Raw genomic sequence first — 19,339 nt, 5'->3', positions numbered from 1 at the left:
CACGAAAGAGTCCACCAAGACCTCTTCCTCAAAACCATCCAGCCCCCAGCCTCCAGTCTGTGCCCGTGATGCATCTTTCTCAACATCCTGAAAAGGCAATGTAGGTAAAATATGCTCACAAACACCAAAACTAGCTGTCAGAAAGACGTAACGAGCTTTATAATTTAAGTTCCAAAACACAAATACTTGCAGCTTAATCTGCACTGACAATGATTGTCAAAGCCCAGGATTCAACATTCATAAATTCTCATTCACACACACACAACACACCATTATCACACAACCTGTGTCTTGAGAGAATCTTCCTGGGTTGTCCCCAGACAGAGTGCCCAGACTAACCCTGGTTCCGAGATAGCCTCTTCCCCAGGTGTTGGGGCTAGGGTGTCCCTGTTCCAGGCTGCGTCCGCCCCTCTCCATCCCTGGGCCCGTCCACCCCTGTGGCCCGCCACCACAGGCCCACCTGCGTCCACTTGTCTCCCCCGCAGGGCCTGTATGTCCCTGTCAGCTGCCGCTGGGTCTGTCTGCCTCAGCGGGCCGCCAACGGGCCTGTATGTCTCTGCCCGCTGCCTCAGTGGGCCCACCCACCTCAGCTTGTCACTGCAGCCGGGCCCGTCCACCTCCGTCTGCTTAATTCTGCTGCAGGGCCTGTCCACCTCTGTGGGTTGCCGCTGGGCCTGAATGTCTCTGCCGGCTGCCTCCGGGCCTGAATGTCCCTGTCGGCCGTTGCCGCCTGGCCTGTCTACCTCCGTGGGCCGCTGCCACAGGCCTACCTGCATCTGCTTGTCTCCGCCATCTTGATTCGTGCTTCAGTGCTTTTATCATGAATATATTATGATAATACAGATAAGTCAGAATTGTCTTTCTGTATTTATTGAGATCTTTTCTATCATTAAATACATTTATGTGATGTATTGCATATATTGGCTTGTATATAATGAATCATCCTTGCGTTTCCAAAATGAGGCCAACTTTATACTGATAAATTAAATTTTGTGTCTTTCTTTGTGGTCCTTTGTTTGATTATAGTGGTTCATTGGGAATTTCATACAAGATATTTGGTCATATCCTGTTCCTCTGACTCCTCTAAGCTTCACTCTCCTCCTCTTCCCACCCAGCTTTGTTTATTATTCATTTTTTAGTCTATCAGATACTGTTTCTGCAGTTCCTTCCTTATTTCTGCTTCAAGACTAGTTTTGGATCTCTGTGTTAATCTCCATCTACTGCCAATAGATTCCTCTTAGAAAAAGATTGAGGGATACACGAATATATAGGTATAATAAAAAGTTTAAATCTGTGACCCTATACTGGAATATATATTAATAGATTTTTCCCCAGGACCTATGACCTGTTTGGTCATAGGTAGCCACTGGTCATTTTAGAGGATAGCCACACATTCAAGAATTTTTGTGCAACACAAATAGATTTGATAAAATTAAAGAAAAAAAAAAGAACACAAAGGTGAGTGTGTAAAGAAAAGGGATGCATCTGGGAAGAGTTGATGGGATCAATATCATCAAATATATTGTGCAACATTATCAAAGATCATGTAAAAATAAAGAGTTGGGAAGTTTAATGAATAAAAACTTCACACACACACACACACACACACACACACACATACAGCCATATAAATGTAAGTTTAAGCAAATATCCTTTTGGCAACTGCCTATTCCCAGCCCTTGGAAAGACTATATTTTATTTGCTCTTTAAAAATCTCTATGCTCTATAGTATGAACACATGTCATCTGACTTTTTTTTGATGGAGCAGGAAGACAGGAAGACTGGGGAGCTAAGTGGAGTCTGGAGCCAGAGCCCAATGAAACTGAGGTACTAACTCACAATATCCAAGTTATAGAACTACCCAAGTGGCTGGTGCTTTTGAGATGAATGAAAATGGAGACACATATATGCACTTAATTGAATAATACTGAGTCATAAAAGACTATAAGTAACATTAAGATGAATGCAAATAAGTTACCTCATAAATTAAGAAAAATATATCAGAAACAGAAAGTGCCACACATTTTCTTTCATATACAAAACTCTATAACAGCAATAAAAAGATCAGAAAACAGATAAAGGATTTTAATTCAACAACTAAAATATTTAAACCTAAATTCAAAATAAAACTAGGAGATTATAATTTAAAAACTAAAATTTTGATCTTTCATACAAATAGAGCAATTCATAGAAGAGAAATAAATTATCAAAAATCATATGAAAGGGAAATAAATGATAAGATTTATTAGTATCTAATAGCAAAAGTTAATCAGAAATTACTAATTTTCTTAAAACATGCAATTGATTTTATTAAACATTATGGAAGAATGGATATCAATTGTTGAAAATTTCTTTCACAAAAGGAGGTACAAGTTGAGACTCTTGACCATTTCAAATGGAGAAATAATAACTATAGACATTACAAAAATTTGAAACAAATTTTGTCTATTGGCAAAAAATATTTAATAAAGTAATAGCTTAGTAAATTCAGTAAGTATGCAAACTGTAGCCATGGCCAACTGCTAGATTTATTTTAACCATGCAAGGCTGAATTAGTGTTTTCCAATGAATTAATGCAGTTCTTTATATCAATATTGTTGCATCAATTGATTCATCAAATGATTATGTACATTTTGTTTGTGGTGAAGTTCAACCTCTCATGATAAAAAAACAGGCCGTGCATTACAGACTTAGTGCAAGGTTTACTGGTGAAGGAAGAGAGTGGAGATTGGAAGGCCATGTCAGCATGGGGACTTGAAAGAGGCAGACAGACAAGAGGAAGAAGAAAAGCAAGGGAGAGAAAAAAAGGCAACAGAGGAAAGAAGAAAAAAGAGTAGCAAGAAACGAGAGAGATGAGAGACAAGAAAAGTAAAGAGGCAAAAGAGAGCGAGCTGAGCCTGGAGGGCACTTTTAAGGGTGCACATGTCACTTAGCTGATGGGGGAAAGGCAGCTGGAGACAGGTGATGATGTAACTCCTTTTTGTGGCTGAGGCAGCCTGCTGCTGGTCCAGAAACTATGTTTGCTATATTTATTCAAGGTAAAGCTTCTCTTTTTATGATTTTTTTCCACTAAAATTTGTTTCTAACCTGTGCGAAGTAACAGAACTGTAGAGCAAAAGTTCCCTTGCTAAATAAACTATTTTACATCTCAAGTGAAACAAAAGAATTTTGGCAAATTTTAAATCTTATTGCTGTTGACAAATAATATCAAATGATATATTTCTCTGTGTGAAGATTAAATCAAGAAGACAGAACAAGAATCTGAACAGAAATATGAAGGCCCACTTGGAACTTGGGCAATTGGAGGCATACATGAAGAATTATTACTATTTTCAACTTATTATTTTAATGAACATTTTTCATTTATTTTGATCACATTCTTTACCATCACCCAACTCCTTCCATATCCCCACCAATCCCCCTTCTTAACTGTTCAGCTTCATGACCCCTTTCACAAAAAAGCAAAGCCACCACCACCAACCAAAAAAAAAAAAACAAAACAAAAATCAAAACTAAGAGAATTATTTTGGAATGAGTTTACAGGTTTTGCTACTGTGTTTTCTGTTTTAGGAGTGTTCATTCTTCATTTGTTGAAGTTACTGAGCTACAAACATGCCTGTAGTTCAATCTGAGGAGTAAGTAGTGAGTAGGTGGTGGATATGTGAAAAAAGACGAAAGATCACAGAATGCACTGGTGTATTTCCCTTTTTTTGAAGATATGACTACCTTTTAGGTCAAAAACTAACCTCTGTTTTCCAATCTAGGATGCCTGGATTGGGAGAAGGAGAAGATGGAACCGACATTTTTTCATATTGAAATGAAATGTAACCCTAGCAGCTTGTTCCCTGTCTGTTCCCATCAAAGGAAACTAAGAAGTTTTCAGTGACTGAGTCCTTTCTCTTTTCAGTGATAAGAACAAATGGTGAAGGGAATTAGACATGTGGGTTAGACATGAGACTGAAATTCTTAGTTCTGGATTGTGTGTCCTGATGACCTCAGGAGAAGTTTGAATATCTGTATTACAAGTAGAGTTTTCTATGCAGAGTTTGAATCTTTAAATCTAATTAGTCATGGACAAAGGCATTTACAAAATTTATTTCCTTGAAATTCTGAAAGAGTTCCTGAATAAACATTGAATGTGTGGATGCTAGATCTCAAAATCCTAAGGAACTCTGGAAGAGCCATGGTTTGACTCCTATAATCTTAGTCCTACTTTCTTCTTTTACTATTTTTATGTTTGGGAAAAAAATAGTAACAATGGTGAAGATTAGCTTATAACACTTCTTGCTTTAAGACAACAATAATTTGCCGGGCGGTGGTGGCGCATGCCTTAAATCCCAGCACTCGGGAGGCAGAGCCAGGCGGATCGCTGTGAGTTTGAGGCCAGCCTGGGCTACCAAGTGAGCTCCAGGAAAGGCACAAAACTACGCAGAGAAACCCTGTCTCGAAAAACCAAAAAAAAAAAAAAAAAAGACAACAATAATTCATTACTTTTAAAAGATATTGAAAATAATAAGAAGCTAGACATTTAAGAATTCTATGTATTATTAGTATTCAGGTAAACAGATCCCAGACTAGTAATTGCAAGTTTTCTTTCCTATATTGAAAGAGTAGCGAATCACAACCTTGACATTTGAGCCATTACTGTGTGGCTTGGTAAGTTTATAAAGCCTGGGTGTCATATCCTAACAATTGTAAACACTGCAAAAACAGTGAGTTAAAGACAGTGTTGAAAATCAACTGAATGATTTTGATTTAACACTAATGCTTCATTCCATCAACATTAGGGGAAAACAGAGTGCAAGTGAAGTATAAATTAACAAAAGTTTGAAAATTTCTGGGTCGATGTTGAGTTATATGTCCTTTGGGCTAAATATCATTTTTATAAAATGTGTTAGATGATTTCACAAGTAAAAAATGGTTTATACAAACGCATTGGAGGAAACACTCACTGGAAAGGTAAAAACCTCAGAAGCTATGGACTCAGTATGGTCCACAGATAACAGTAGTTTCCTCTAACAACTAAGCACACTGCTGAGCCTCAAGATATTCATGCAGAAACCTGCTTATCAAATTGCTCTTAAAGAGGTGAAGAGAGCAATTACATGACTCCATATATTAAATGCTAAGGTAGAAGGAAATGTTTGTAGAACAAACACAGTTTTAAAGTCATCTATGGAAGTGATGAGCAGGTTTCATGTGTCGCATGTAAATAGTTGTAGGGCATTTCAAGGAGAAGGAATGTGCAGGGGCCTGCAAGGAAGAAGCTGCTTATTCACTTTAGCAAGGCTTTGTATTCAAAGGACTGTTTAAGGCTCCATTAAGTTGAAGATTACAATGATTTTGGATTACAGATTCTTTTGTTTTGTTTTGCAGGATGGCTTTACACCACTTTTACTGGCTCTCAAGGAAAACAAAATGGAGATGGCGAAATTTTTAGTAAAGAAGGGGGCAAATATACATGTATTTGATAAGATGAAAAGGTACAGTTGTTTGAATTTTTTCAATAAAAATGTGCGACATACTGAAATAACAATCTTACGACCAAGAAATATCAACTTGATGGAAAGAAGACTAACTTACAGGGATTCAGTGATCAGGTATCAATTAGTCATCAGTCTAATTAGTTGGGTAAGCAAAGCAATAAATTGAGGTGAGCAACACAAATCATTTATAAGTTTCATATCCCCTTATTATAATTATTGATGCTTCTTATTTGATATTTTGTTTGATTGGACAACTGATATTATGGTAGATTAATGGGTTTTCAGTTTGGTTTTACTAATTTTTTAAGAAGTCTAAACTTTTTGATTAACTTTGATTCATAACAAAACTCAATCATTTTGTACTGTTGTTCCTTGCTCTTATATGCTTATCCTATAAAATGCCCTATTATTCATAAAAAGAGTTGACAATCACAGTCTATTAGATGACTCTTGCCTTTCAATTCCCTTTGTTTGAGAAATAATGAGGTTAGAATATCCTATGATGACTAAGAATTGTTATTTCAGGATGCTGCTCAACTCTACCCCCTTTTGTCCTGTACAACTGGTATTGATGTGTTTATATTTACATAGAGTTGGGAAAGCAAAGTAAATTCACTTTATTAGTAGAAACATTATGAAGCTAAGTAATAGGTGGGTAGATGCAGATTCATAGATGACTTGGTTTAAATATCAGCTACCTAGCTGCTAGGTGTCTGAACTGCTAGTGTTACATATCATCAAATATGAAAAGAAGGATAATACCTTGTAAAGGTTTACATGAGATCATTTATGTAAAATTTAGGGCAGTGCATAGGACAGGTTATCCTCATTACTAACTGTAACTATAATGAATTTATTATTAACAGAGTATTTTATAATGTTGTTATAGTTTAAATAATGAAAATACCTTTCAATTATCTGATGGTTATCTGATTAGTAATTATATGTTACAGCAAACTAAAGAAAATGGAAACATCTTTGTTTAGGTCCTTATCTACTTAAGAAGAATAACTTTTATACACTTATATTCTATCAAAGTCGATGAATCTAAGAATTCTACTAAGAAGATACAAAACACTGCCAGAGGCTTCCTATCCATTTTCTTATTTTATCTTTGCACACCAAATATAAAGTTGGATTTTTGTAACAAATAATATTTATGTGTATAAAAAGGACAATTCCAAACAGACAAGCAAGATATTAAATTTGTAAAATATACCCAAGTATTAACAGTTTTAATTAAGTTATCTAATAATGAAGCTATTCTGTGTTATTTCAGAAACACACTCTTATATGCCATAAGATGGGATTCAACAGATATGGTCAGTCTATTTCTGGATGAAGGCATTGACTTTTTCGTTAAAGATGTGTTTGGATGGACTGCGTTACGCTATGCTATTGAAGGCACAAATAAAGGGTAGGTGTTTGCACTGTAATGCTAGCAAACACTAACTTGCAGTTCAAATTAATCCCAAAGTCTTCATCTTCCTCTCATAATGTATTATTGTTGACTCTAGGTTGTTTTGGAGTAACAGTGAATATCCAGTATGCAAAATGCATACCATTAGAATTAGAAATGAAGAAGTGTTTCTTTATCTCATGATTTGGTTTTGTATTGCTGAAGACTGAACCAAGTGCCTCATTTGTGCTGGGCAGTTCTGTAAATGAACTATATCTCTGTGTAGAACTTTCTGGAACTTAGAAATTATGGACCCTAACATTTTCCATTTCATCCAATTATAAACCCTATACTTTATATATTCAGATGTTTCATATTCTAATTAGCTGTTTTAGTCTTCAATTACAGTGTTGCAGAAAATTGTGTTTCTTCCTCTGGGGGGCTTTCTTCTATATACTATTTTTGAATCTTGAAAAATGTACAGGTTTCCGGATTCCTTAATTCCCAGGAGGAATACTCTCTTTCACAAGACAGGTGGAGCAAGAAGAGGACATCTAGTCCTTCTTTTGTTTTTATGATTCTGTTGCTGCACTGTTGCTAATCACACTTGTCCTGGAGATCAGTAGAGCCTGACCTCTATGACGAGGCTGCCTTTGTTGAATCAGTTCTCTAACGATTTATGGCAGTTCACATTTACACTGAAAAGTTACAATATATTAATTGAGCTGTTAGTCCCAAAGTGACAGTGCTTTCCTTTGGCTGCTGGGCGTTTCAGCTTGTGCCACACACATTGCTACCTATTTGACCATTCTCAGTTATTCAGAACCTTCCATGGATCCACATGTCATTTTAACCCTAGACCTTTTTTGTTTATTAACTGTGAAGAGTTTGTTCATCTCTTTTGGTAGAAAATGTGACTAGGGATCATTGTAAGCTGTCATGAATGTTTAAATCATGTTTCAGGGAATATCACAAATCTTTATTCAGTACTACTAGAACCAGACCCCTTTGCATTTTGTGCAGCATCCTTTCCTAGGTGCTATGAGAGCCAATATTATCATTCTCTGAGTGAGTATTTGTAAACCTTAGTCTGTATTTAAGAGACCTCATTCACATTATGTTCCAATGGAATCCATGGGTAGGATAGGATTTTATCTTGGAAGGAATTTGGACACAAACAGACCAATCAATCTTTCTAACAAGGATCTGCAGGTTCAGAGCTTGATTCGGTACAGGAAGACTGGAAGTAATTAAGTGAAATTTTGTAAAGTGTTAGTTTGAAGTTTTTGGTCATTGTGTGTTTGATAATAGCAAACAATCATTTTATTTAGTGGAAAGAAATCCCATGATAAAAAGCTCATATTTTCAAGTTGTTAAATAGCTCATTTTTCCCCAAATGATAAGACAAAATTACATTGATAGCTGTAATTTAGAGGGCTTATGATGTTAAATTCTAATTATCAAGTCATGAAGCTTAAAGTCTCCTGGAGGAGGGGTGTCAAGGAGTGATCATTTAGATCAGATTGACCTGTAAGATGGTCAGTGGGGAACTTTCTTGATTGTTGATAGATGTGGGAAGACCCAGCCTAGGAGTAGCATCATTTCCTAGGCAGGAGTCTGTTGTGGAATATTAATTTAAGGTTTGTTACCTTTGTTTATGCTGTGAAACATTTGTTTTAATGATGCAAAGTTGTGTTGCATTCTTTTATGTTGCATTTGTTTAACTCTGTGAACCTGTGTTACTTTGCCTGTCTAAAACACCTGATGGTCTAATAAAGAGCTGATTGTCCAATAGTTAGGCAGGAGAAAGGACAGGTGGGGCTGGCAGGCAGGGAGAACAAATGGGAGGAGAAATCTGGGAAAGAAAAGATAAGGGAAAGAGAGAGAAGGAGAAAGATGCTAGGAACCAGCCACCCAGCCGCAGAGCCAGCCATGGAATAAGAGTGAAAGTAAGAATAACAGAAGTTAGAAAAGGGAAAAGCCCAGAGGCAAAAGGTAGATGGAATAATTTAAGAAAAGCTGGATAGAAACAAGCCAAGCTAGGGCCAGGCATTTGTAAGAAAGAAGAAGCTTCTGTGTGTGATTTATTTGGGAGCTTGGTGGCAGGCTCCCTAAAGAGCTAAGAGCAAAAGAGTAAAGGAAACCACCAACAATAATATTCCTGAATTGTATAAGAATAGTGTATGTGAGGAACGTGCATTGCATTCCCTTGTTTATGCTCTTGATTGTGGATATGATGCAACTACCTACTTTAAGTTCCTGCTGTCTCAACCTTGCTGTAATAATGATTACCATTGTGAGTCAAAGTAAGTCCTTCTTCCCCTAATTTTCTTTTGCCAGGCTGTTTTATCACAGCAACAGAACTGAAATTAGAAAAAGATTTCATGTTTTCTAGACAGCTATAATAACTGAATATAAGCTGTGAAAAGAAATAATACATTGGGCTTTACTCAAGTATGGTAATGCCTTTGATATTGTCTGCAGTATTCTGGAAAATTCAACATAGCATAAAGATGTTTTTCATATCAATACTAAAATAGAATTTTTTTTTTCACTCGGCAGTAGTCGAAAGATTCTTATGGACTATGAAATAAAGTTACATATTAAAAATAAAGATGGCAATCCAGGTAAGTCATATGACAATGAGAAGTGAATATTAAACTCATGATTATCGCACAACCAATATAAACCAACACTGTTATTACATGTTTTCTAAGCATATACAATTGAAACTTCTTCCCTTATTTTCAGTATTTTAATTTAGGCAACAGCACTCACATTTGTTGCTCTAATTTTAAGTTATCTCCCATTAAAGGTTGTCTTTTTGATATGTAGTTATAGTAACCTCACTGAACATATTTATTTTTTTGTCTATGTTGAGACATTATTTCAGTTATCCTGTCATGGCTTCTATCTTACCGTGTAGTTGAGGTTGGTTTTAAACTCCTGATTCAAACTGTCTTAACTTCTCAGTTGAGGTTAGAGGCATGCAGTGCACACTCAGCAGCTTTCTTTAATAAATTATTAAATTGATATTACAAACAGATGAGCAGTTTCTTTCCTGAGTTAAATTCCAGCTAAAGTGTCTTCATTCCTAATGGCACATGATTTATGTTTTCCTGTATCTGTTAGTATTGCAAAGCTTCAAGTTTCAATTCTTAATTAGGCTCTCTATTTGTCTTCATTGTCTCTGTCATGGTAGAGAATAGGATGTATAAACAACCCCATCATATATATATATATATATATATATATATATATATATATATACATATATATATATGTGTGTGTGTGTGTATGTAGAGAGAATATCATTCAGAATGTGAAATTTGTTATCCAAAAATCAAATTGCTGGCTTGTTTTTATTTAAACAAATAAAATCAGCAAATATTATAAACATATAACTCCTGACTTTATTGGCATAAGACTATATCAGAACTATGCATAACATAGAATGTATATGTAAATGTACATTCCTATATGAGCTTCTAATTTGTAGAAAACTTTTAAAGACCCATGCTACTGGAATTGCAACTGAAACTTGAAGCCTTCCTGAAGAAACTTTAATATTATTATATAATATTATTGGATATAATAATATTCATTATTAAGTAGATGCTGTTCTGGAAAACAATGAACATGGCAGATAAAGACATATACTAGAGTGTAAGAAAAAAACAAGTAACATGTTTCATAAGAAGAGAGTTTATATTTGTAGTGGAGTAGTAGTCAGGTGGGAAATTTGTACTGAAATAAATCCTTGTGAATATGGACAAGAATGTGAACATGAAGCTGCCAACTAAAGGAGAGAGATAGAGATACGCATAGAATTCTATCAGGATGACAAATGGGAAAAAAATGTACAGTGATAACATGTTTTCCATTGGAGGCTTAGCAACAAGGAGTTGCCAGAAAGCTGGAAGAAACAGAGATGTCAATACAGTCATTGTTTCCCCACTTCATATGTAAAGTAAAATCCGCAAGCAAAAATCTGTTGTAGTATACACATTTAATTAGAGATATCTGCAAAATTCCATCCTTATTAGTCCCTGCTATGAGTGTTTAAAGTTCTCTCTGAATTGATAACAACCTACCTGTCTGTGTTGTTTAATGTTAGAATAGCTTTATTTAAACATATCCCTAAAAAAATCTATAAAAATCTATCAGTTTATACTACTAGGTTTCTTTACAATTCTTCTGATCTGTAGCAGCTGCTACAAAGTTTGCATTGAAAAATTTCATACATCTTGAAACCTCTTTTCATTTTTCTACTTTGGACAATAAGTATATCTGTCATTGCATATTCTCTAAATAATTAATATTGTATTAAAGCTAATTAATTTATAAGTATTTTCTAAAATTAACATTTGTAAATTTTTTTGTTTTCTGTGGAATGAAAATAACATTTATGAATTTTGAAGTCTGTTCTTCATTTAATATGTACTTGGGCTAGTCTTTTATTTACAAATATATCTCATCTGTACTTCACTGTCTTATTTACATAGATAGAGACTCACTGAGGATTAAAGTTAGATATTAATGATGAAAGGTGTTTGATCATTTTTTTCAAATCTCTTGGTTTTGATTTCTTGTTTCTTTAATTTTCTATGTAATTAATATTAAAAAGGATTGTGAGGTTTTCTGGGAAATGGATTAGAACATTTTTATCTAGCTAGTCTTTGATATATATATATATTTTTTTTAACAGCACATGTTTAAGCAGTCCCAGCCCAAGGGTATTTACTATAGTAAATTTGAAAAATATAGAAGAGCCAGAAACCAAGTAAACATGGAGAAGCAAGGTAAGAGCATTGCATTATACCGAGAGCTTCTTTGACAATGAAGGAGCCAAGTGTCCCTCTACACAAAAGAAAATCAGTTATGAAACATTTATGAATTTATAAATTTATATTAAGTGACAATTATTTGTATATCTCAAATCAAACCCAGGTTCAGTAGATGGCAAGAAATCATAAAAATCCAAGCAGAAATGAATGAAATATAAATAAAGGAAGAGTGGGGATATCAGGGTTTTATTCATTTTATGAGTGCTAAGACATAAGGAATAGTGAAGTCATGGAAATGATGATTAGGAAAGGTAGAGGGATGAGAATTACATGAAGGAAAATGAGGTAGGTATATATAGGGGATACTGTAATACCCATTTATTTAGAAAAAGAAGTCTCAGAGTATTAAATATGTGGGGTAACTATAAATGAACCTGCTAGTACCGCTACGTGTTTCAGAGGCACAAGTAAATATCACTCTGCTTTTTTGTGATGTGCTCCTCAATTCTTAGGAAGACAAAAAGGATACAAGAACCAGGCCATACAGTGCTACTTTTTACATTACTTGAGCATAATTATGTATGATCTTCTCTACATAGTTTTGATACAGTGTCATACATTGTAACTACTTCTCAAAATATTACCACACAGGATAGAATACAGAAAAATACACATAGATTTAAGTTCATTAAGAGAATATCAATTTGAAAACATACAGACACTGCTTCAGAGAATGTTTTAAAAACAGAGGTGATGATCCAGAGGAACAGAAAAAGAGACAGACTACAACTTACATAAACTTGGAGTTAATGCTGAGGACATAGAAGAGAACTCATTTCAAAAACCCTATATTACCACTGTTGCATAGATGACCATTAATGAGATGGAATGAGGTAAATGTTAAAAGCCTCTGTCACTCACTCCCTGTCTACAAACGCGGTACAGCAACTATTGGGGTTATTAGAATCTTAAATCTCAAATATTCACATGGGCAAAGCAAGCTCAGATACTCTGATCTTGAGTAAGACCTAGCTAGGGAGCCTCTGTGGGTCCCCACAGTGGTTATTAAATTGGCATGAATTTAAAATGTTAGATATAATTAAGTATTTATAATTTTATACCTGCATTTCCTCTTTGAAAGCTTAGTTATCTTTTTCGTGATTTTAGTTTGATAAACAAACAAAAACACACTCACCCATTTTATGAAGTTAAAATCTGTTTATTCTAGCTGGGCGGTGGTGCACAGACCTTTAATCCTAGCACTCAGGGGGGCAGAGCTCAGTGGATCTCTCTGAGTTCAAGGCCACCCTGGTCTACAGAGTGAGATCCATGACAGGCACCAAAACTACATAGAGAAACTCTGTCTCAAAAAAAAAAAAAAACCACAAAACCTATTCTACATATTGTTGGTGGTCTATGCCTATATCTGAGACAAGCGATTCCTTTATCAAGGGTCTTGAGGGATCCTGTATAGGAAGAACTTGTGTATTTAGTTATACGTGTGCTTTAATTGCACTTGATAATCCATTCTGTGAGTTGACTACTAGAAGTGATTTGAGTTCTAGTTTGTATTCTATCACAGTGCCTCTGGTCATTCACAGTATCTGGTATTTATATGCTGGGATTTATATGCTACAATTTGGTGAACTGCATCCTCTTGTCTTTTCCTAACCTGCAAATCTGTTTGACAAGCACACGCCTTTAATCCCAGCACTCGGAAGGCAGAGGCAGGCAGATCTTTGTGAGTTTGAGGCCAGCCTGGTCTACAGAGCGAAAGCCAGGAAAGGCACAAAGCTACACAGAGAAACCCTGTCTCGAAAAAACAAAAAAATTAACAAACAAAAAATATCCAGTGACTTTCACAAACATTTATTACCTCCATCATGTTCATAGTTCCTTTTTGGTTCATTTGATTTTTATCATTTTAATTTGATATTTTCCCTTCCAATTAATAGTTAGTTATGGTTTTGGCACTTAGTTTGTGTACTTATTTAGCATCAGGAGTGGGAAATTGTCTCGAGGGCATTTCACATGCTATCCATATCCTTAACCATTGAACTAAAAACACTACTCATTATTTAGTTTCTCTGTGACCTGGTTACACATAAGAAGCACATGTTCCTGAAAATGCAAATGAATTCCATCAACATAGGTGCAATGAAAAGAAAGGTCAATTTGAAAACATACAACTTACTCATTCTATGCAGTACAGTCATATCCTATTTGATAATATAATGACAGTGTGTTGTCACAAAGGGATCTCGTTTATATTGACACTCATCAATTGATGTTTTTTCTGTATTGTTTTCTAATCAAATTCCAGGAGATACTTTTAAAGCATTCTGTGAATTAAAGATTACATCATTGCTATAGATGTTTATTTACCTCAATATTATTTTTCTCCATTTTCATTCATGCCACTCACAGTCAGTGTTATCCTCACATTAGAGGGTCTGCTCAGCTGCACAGACCATCAGCCTCTATCATATATCATTGTCCATACTTTAGGTATTCATGAAAATGTCACTATACAAATTATTTTGACATATCATCAATGTTTTAGGTATAGATACATTTTTATTGATTGTTTTGGGCACAAAAAGTAGTGTCTAATATTATGACAGTTTCATGAATATCTAATATTATTGTTTTTATTCTCTGTGTTGTTTGGAAGCCTTGAAATTCCTCCATGATTTCTACATGTTTTATTTTTTATATTTTACTTTTGTTTTTTGCTATTTTCTATGACTTGACTGTTTGCTCTTAACTCTTTCTCATCTGTTGTATATTTCCAAATTGATTTGCTTCTCATTTAATATTTCTCTACCTACCTTACTACTACATTTTGACTTATATCTTTACTGTAATTCATAATTTATACTTTTGTCTATTTTTGTTTAATATTCTCTTTTCAATTTATTTTCAGTTATACTAAGTATTTTTCTTTTTTGTTGATACCTGACTGTGTAGATGAACATTTAGCATATGTTCATGTTTGAACATGGAACACTTTATGATATGGGTTGTGTATAGAAGTTCTTGTTATTGTGTGTATTTTTTACATCAGTAAATCTCCATTAGAAGTATAAGCTTAACTGAGCCTCAAAATAAGAAAACCAAAAATGTATTTCATAATAACTTATTTTATCTGTTGTTGCAAAGACTTCTAGTATAGAAATGTTATTTCTAGTTTATTTTAACTATATAAATATTGATTGATTTCAGCAGAAGCAGATATACATAAAAAATCTCAAAGGAAATGAGAGTACTCAGTTATATGTATGTATTGTTAAATTTGAATTTCCATTTATTATATATTTTTATAAACAATGTACACAGGCTAAATTATGTCTTCTTCTAGAATGCATCATCATGAATAGCATTAAGATTAAACTTTTATTTTAAAACATTTAACTAGTTAGGAATATTGAATTTTCTTAGCTATTATCTACACTAACTCAGAGCTAAAAATTTCTCAGATATTTGTTCCTAATATTTTTTTCTTATTATCCCTTGTATGTCCCTTCATTTTTCCCCTTTATATTCTAGAAACGGGGGAGGGGGCACGGGGGAAGGTGATGGCGCACGCCTTTAATCCCAGAAACAGAATATTCCTAAGCACGTGAACATATGAACAATGTGGCTCTGATGTCCTGTTGTTCTGCTCCTGATAGGCATCGAGACTTTTTATTTCACTGAAAAAAAAACAGTAGATCAAATCAAAATAATAATCACTGGCATGAACTCAGTTTAGAGTATAGTAGATGTGATTCTAGTTAAAATACACTATGTAGGCATCTGACACTGAACTTGTAATTTGCAGAAAACTGTTAGAAGGACCTATTGTGGGGATAGAGTGATCTGAGCTTGAGTCTCAACAAAGCCATTCAATTCCTTTGAGATTGAATAGTCTTTCAGAAGTTCTTGCCATCAAAGCAGACATAGAAGTCACAGCCAAGTTCTGCTCATTTCCTTACCCTTGACTCATTTTCCATATATGGAATATCTAGGCACTATCAGAAAGTAAGGCAATGAGTATTACAGACGTGTTTATGCTTTTCTTTGATAAAAATAAGTAATCAGAAAACACATCTTAAGTGATTAAAACAAATAATTCTGAAGCTATAGCATTATTGAAAACTACTGAAAATTATTCAACTTTTCTATTACAGTGAAAATCAGAAAAAGTGCAGATTTATATTCAGGATAAAAACCTTTCCTTCTGAAGAAAGACTTTGAAAGAACAGTGTCATAATGGGTAAAGTAAAGAGAAATAATATCTGTTTATCATATAAGTCTTTATAATCCTAGATGGATGAGGGAACATGCATTTAGAGAACCAAGACTATTAGCAACATACTCGAAAACAGACTTCACCAGGAAAGTAATGTGATTTCTTAATTTTAAACAGGTATGCTTTTTAATTTTTTTATTATGAAGAAATTTTTTATTCATTTTACATAGCAACCAAAGATCCCTCTCTCTTCCCTCCACTGCCCCCCAGCATTATCCCCCCAATCCATCCCCTATTCTCTCCTCTGACAAGATAAGGCCTGCCATGGGGAGTGAGCAGAGCCTGGTACATTCAGTTGAGGCAGGTCCAAGACCCTCCCCCTGCATCTAACTAATGGAAGCAGATACAGAGATCTACAGCTAAGCACCAGGCTGAGCTCCAGGAGTCGAATTGAAGAGAGAGAAGAGAGATTCTATCAGCAAGGGGCATAAAGATCAACCAAACAAAGCTAGTGGGAACTGTAGCTGGAGAGTTTTCTTTCTGGGTCCCGCCAAGCCCTGGCAGTCCCTTAACCCACTTATAAAATAAACATACAGAGGCTTATATTATTTAAACTGCTTGGCCATTAGCTCAGGTCTATCATTGTCTAGCTCTTACTCTTATATTCAGCCCATTTATATTAATCTAAACTTTGCCACATGGCTTGTGGCTTACTGGTACCTTACATCTTCCTTGTCCTGCAGGCAGTCTCCTCCTTCCCTTCCTATTCCCTTAATTCTCCTCTCTGTTAGTCCTGCCTATACTTCCTGTCTGACTACTGCCCAATCAGTGTTTTATTTATTAACATATTTGCCATAAAGAACATCCCACACCAGGGAACTCATGAACTTTAGACCCACAGCTGTGGAGCCTTCATGGGACTGGACTAGGCACCCTGCATAAAATGATATGCTTTTATAGTAATAAATAAATTTATTTTACTGCATCATGATTGTAAATCTTCATGGAACAAACCCACTGCTGATATCTGTTTTACTAGGATACCATGACAGATCTTCACTTACCAGCACAACTAACTTCAATCCCCAGGCATCTTCTAATTGAAGGATGAAAAGGTAAAGATTATGTCATCAGCAAGTCATTTCAAAGACTTTTTATTAAAATTGGGGGAGTAACATATTTTACAAGAACAAAAAGTTGCATATAAAATGTTTAGTTAGTAAGGAATATAACTTATTAGGTTGTAATACACTATTAATCTTGTGAGTTTCCATTAAATTTTAAGTTGAGAGTATCATGATGAAAGCTCAAATGTAACTACATGATGGAGTGTTTGTTATCCGAGGAATTCCAAAGAATAAGCTAGTGGTATGGAAACATGACTGAGAGGTAGGAAAAGGGTGTTATAATTTTTGCCTTATCAATTATAAAAAGACATGAAAGATTGGAGGACTGGGTCTTAGCATAGCTTCTTTCATTCATAACAGATTATAATAAATACCAATGTTAGCCAAATATACTCACAATTTAATATCACAAATAATGTTGCTCCTTTCATGATACTGATATATAAGCCAAAATGAGAACATCAGGTAGAAGCAAGGGATAATAAACAATGTCATCAGCATTTTAGTTTCCTGAGGTTCCATTTACTAAATGTTCTGGTAGAGCCTGTACTATTACAATCCTATTCAGAAAGCTCTCTCCTGTGTCAACGAGTTCAAGTATATTCCATACTTTCTCCTCTGTCAGATTCAGGGTATCACATCTTATATTGGGGTCTGTGATCCATTTGGAGTTGAGTTTTATGCAGGGTGAGACAAAAGAATCTCTTTTCATTCTTCAAAATAGAGCTATGAAATTTGACCAGCACCCCTTGTTGAAGATGCTGTCTCCTTTTCAATGGCTCATTGTCAAAAACATATGCATGTAGAAACATGGGCTCATACCTTGTTCCTCAATTCTATTTTATTGACCAATGACTTTGTTTTTAAACCAGTACCACATTGTTTTCAGTGCTATAGGTCTATAGCATAATTTGCAATCTAGAATGCTGATACCTTTATACATTCATTTATTGTTCAGAATTGTTATGGCTATCCAGGATGTCTTGTGTTTTTGTATAGAAATTATGATTAATTTTCTCAACCACTGTGAAAAATTGCATAGGAATTCTGATAAGGATTGCATTAAATATATAAAATACTCTCTTAGTAGCATGACCATTTTCATAATATGAATCTTATCAAATCTTGAGCATGAGAGGAATTTTCATCTTCTGAAATCCTCTTCAGTTTCCTTTTTCACTGTCTTGGAGTTTTTATTGTGCCAGTTTTTCACTTCAGTATATTATAAGACATTTTATTTTCTTTGAGGTAGCTGTGAATGGAATTGTTTTGCTTACTTCTTTCTTGGTATGCTTGTCATTGTGTAGAAAGGCTACTGATTTTTTATGTTAATTTTGTATTTTGATAATATAATGGATTTATTTATATGTTGTAGGAGGTTTCTAGTGGAGTCTTTTGGGTTTTATGTATAGAATTGTATCATCTGTAAATAAAGATATTTTGATATTGGCCTATATTTGGGGGGGCAGGTGTGTCTCTCGTACTAGTTTTGATATCTGGGTATAATAGGGACTTCATAAAAAGAATTTGAAAAGATTTTTTCATTTTCTATTTTGTGGAGTGATTTGAGGAGTATTGGGTATTATTTTCATTGAAGTTCTGATAGAATTATTTGCTGAGACCATATGGTTCTGGACTTCTTACTGAGAGATTTTAAATTAATGTTTTATCTCATTTCATATTATTAGTCTATTTAAACTGTTAATTTCATCTTTATTTAGCTTTAGTAGGCCACATATATTCATCTGTTTATTTTAGGTTTTTCCAGTTTGGTAGATTTTAAAGTATGTTGTGATTATCTGAATTTTCCAGATGTCTGATGTAATGTTTGCCCTTTTGTTTCTATTTTCATTAAATTTTAATATTCTCTCTTTACTTTGTTTAATTTGGCTAAAAGTTTGTCAATCTGTTTTTTCTTTTCAAAAGAACCAACTAATTCTTTTGTATTTTATAATTTCTGTTTTGTAAATTTAAAACCTTATTTTGATTATGTCTTTTCATTTTCCTTTTTGAGTGTTGCTTGATATCATTTTCCCTAGGCTTCTGGATACATCATTAATTTATTAAATTCAGATCCCTTGAATATCTGCATGTCCTCTTAGTATAGCCATTGTGCCTTATAGATTTTTTTATGATGTGTATTAATATTCATTCACTTCTAAGAATTTTAAACTTTATTCTTGAATTTAATTAACTATGTTTAGTGGGATCATAACCTTGGAATCATTTAGTCAAATACTTGGTCTTATTTTTACATGAATATTATGTATACTTATGACACAGCTTGGCTACAGCACAAGTAATAT

The 19,339-nt window shown here is 34.4% G+C and overlaps 1 protein-coding gene across 3 annotated transcripts in view; it reads left to right on the top strand.

The window, feature by feature from the left end:
• Nucleotides 1-3,240: 3,240 nt before the first annotated feature.
• LOC143272955 (uncharacterized) overlaps nt 3,241-19,339 on the top strand; it is a 29,874-nt gene continuing 13,775 nt past the window's right edge. Inside the window, exons 1-7 of one of the 3 annotated variants that reach the window (XM_076570271.1) lie at nt 3,241-5,483; nt 6,766-6,903; nt 9,448-9,512; nt 11,594-11,687; nt 14,898-14,951; nt 15,845-16,083; nt 16,946-17,021. In XM_076570271.1, the coding sequence (XP_076426386.1) occupies nt 5,338-5,483; nt 6,766-6,903; nt 9,448-9,512; nt 11,594-11,604 (360 nt within the window). In that variant the 5' untranslated portion in view covers nt 3,241-5,337 and the 3' untranslated portion in view covers nt 11,605-11,687; nt 14,898-14,951; nt 15,845-16,083; nt 16,946-17,021. Of the gene's footprint in view, nt 5,484-6,765; nt 6,904-8,567; nt 8,835-9,447; nt 9,513-11,593; nt 11,688-14,897; nt 14,952-15,844; nt 16,084-16,945; nt 17,022-19,339 lie in introns of those variants that run through there. The other 2 variants (XR_013050639.1, XR_013050638.1) reach the window with 2 other exon arrangements.

This window comes from Peromyscus maniculatus, chromosome 4, assembly GCF_049852395.1.
Source record: "Peromyscus maniculatus bairdii isolate BWxNUB_F1_BW_parent chromosome 4, HU_Pman_BW_mat_3.1, whole genome shotgun sequence".
Taxonomy (NCBI): domain Eukaryota; kingdom Metazoa; phylum Chordata; class Mammalia; order Rodentia; family Cricetidae; genus Peromyscus; species Peromyscus maniculatus.
The sequence above is the reverse complement of the archived record's forward strand: the minus strand, read 5'-3'. Positions and strand labels throughout refer to the sequence as shown.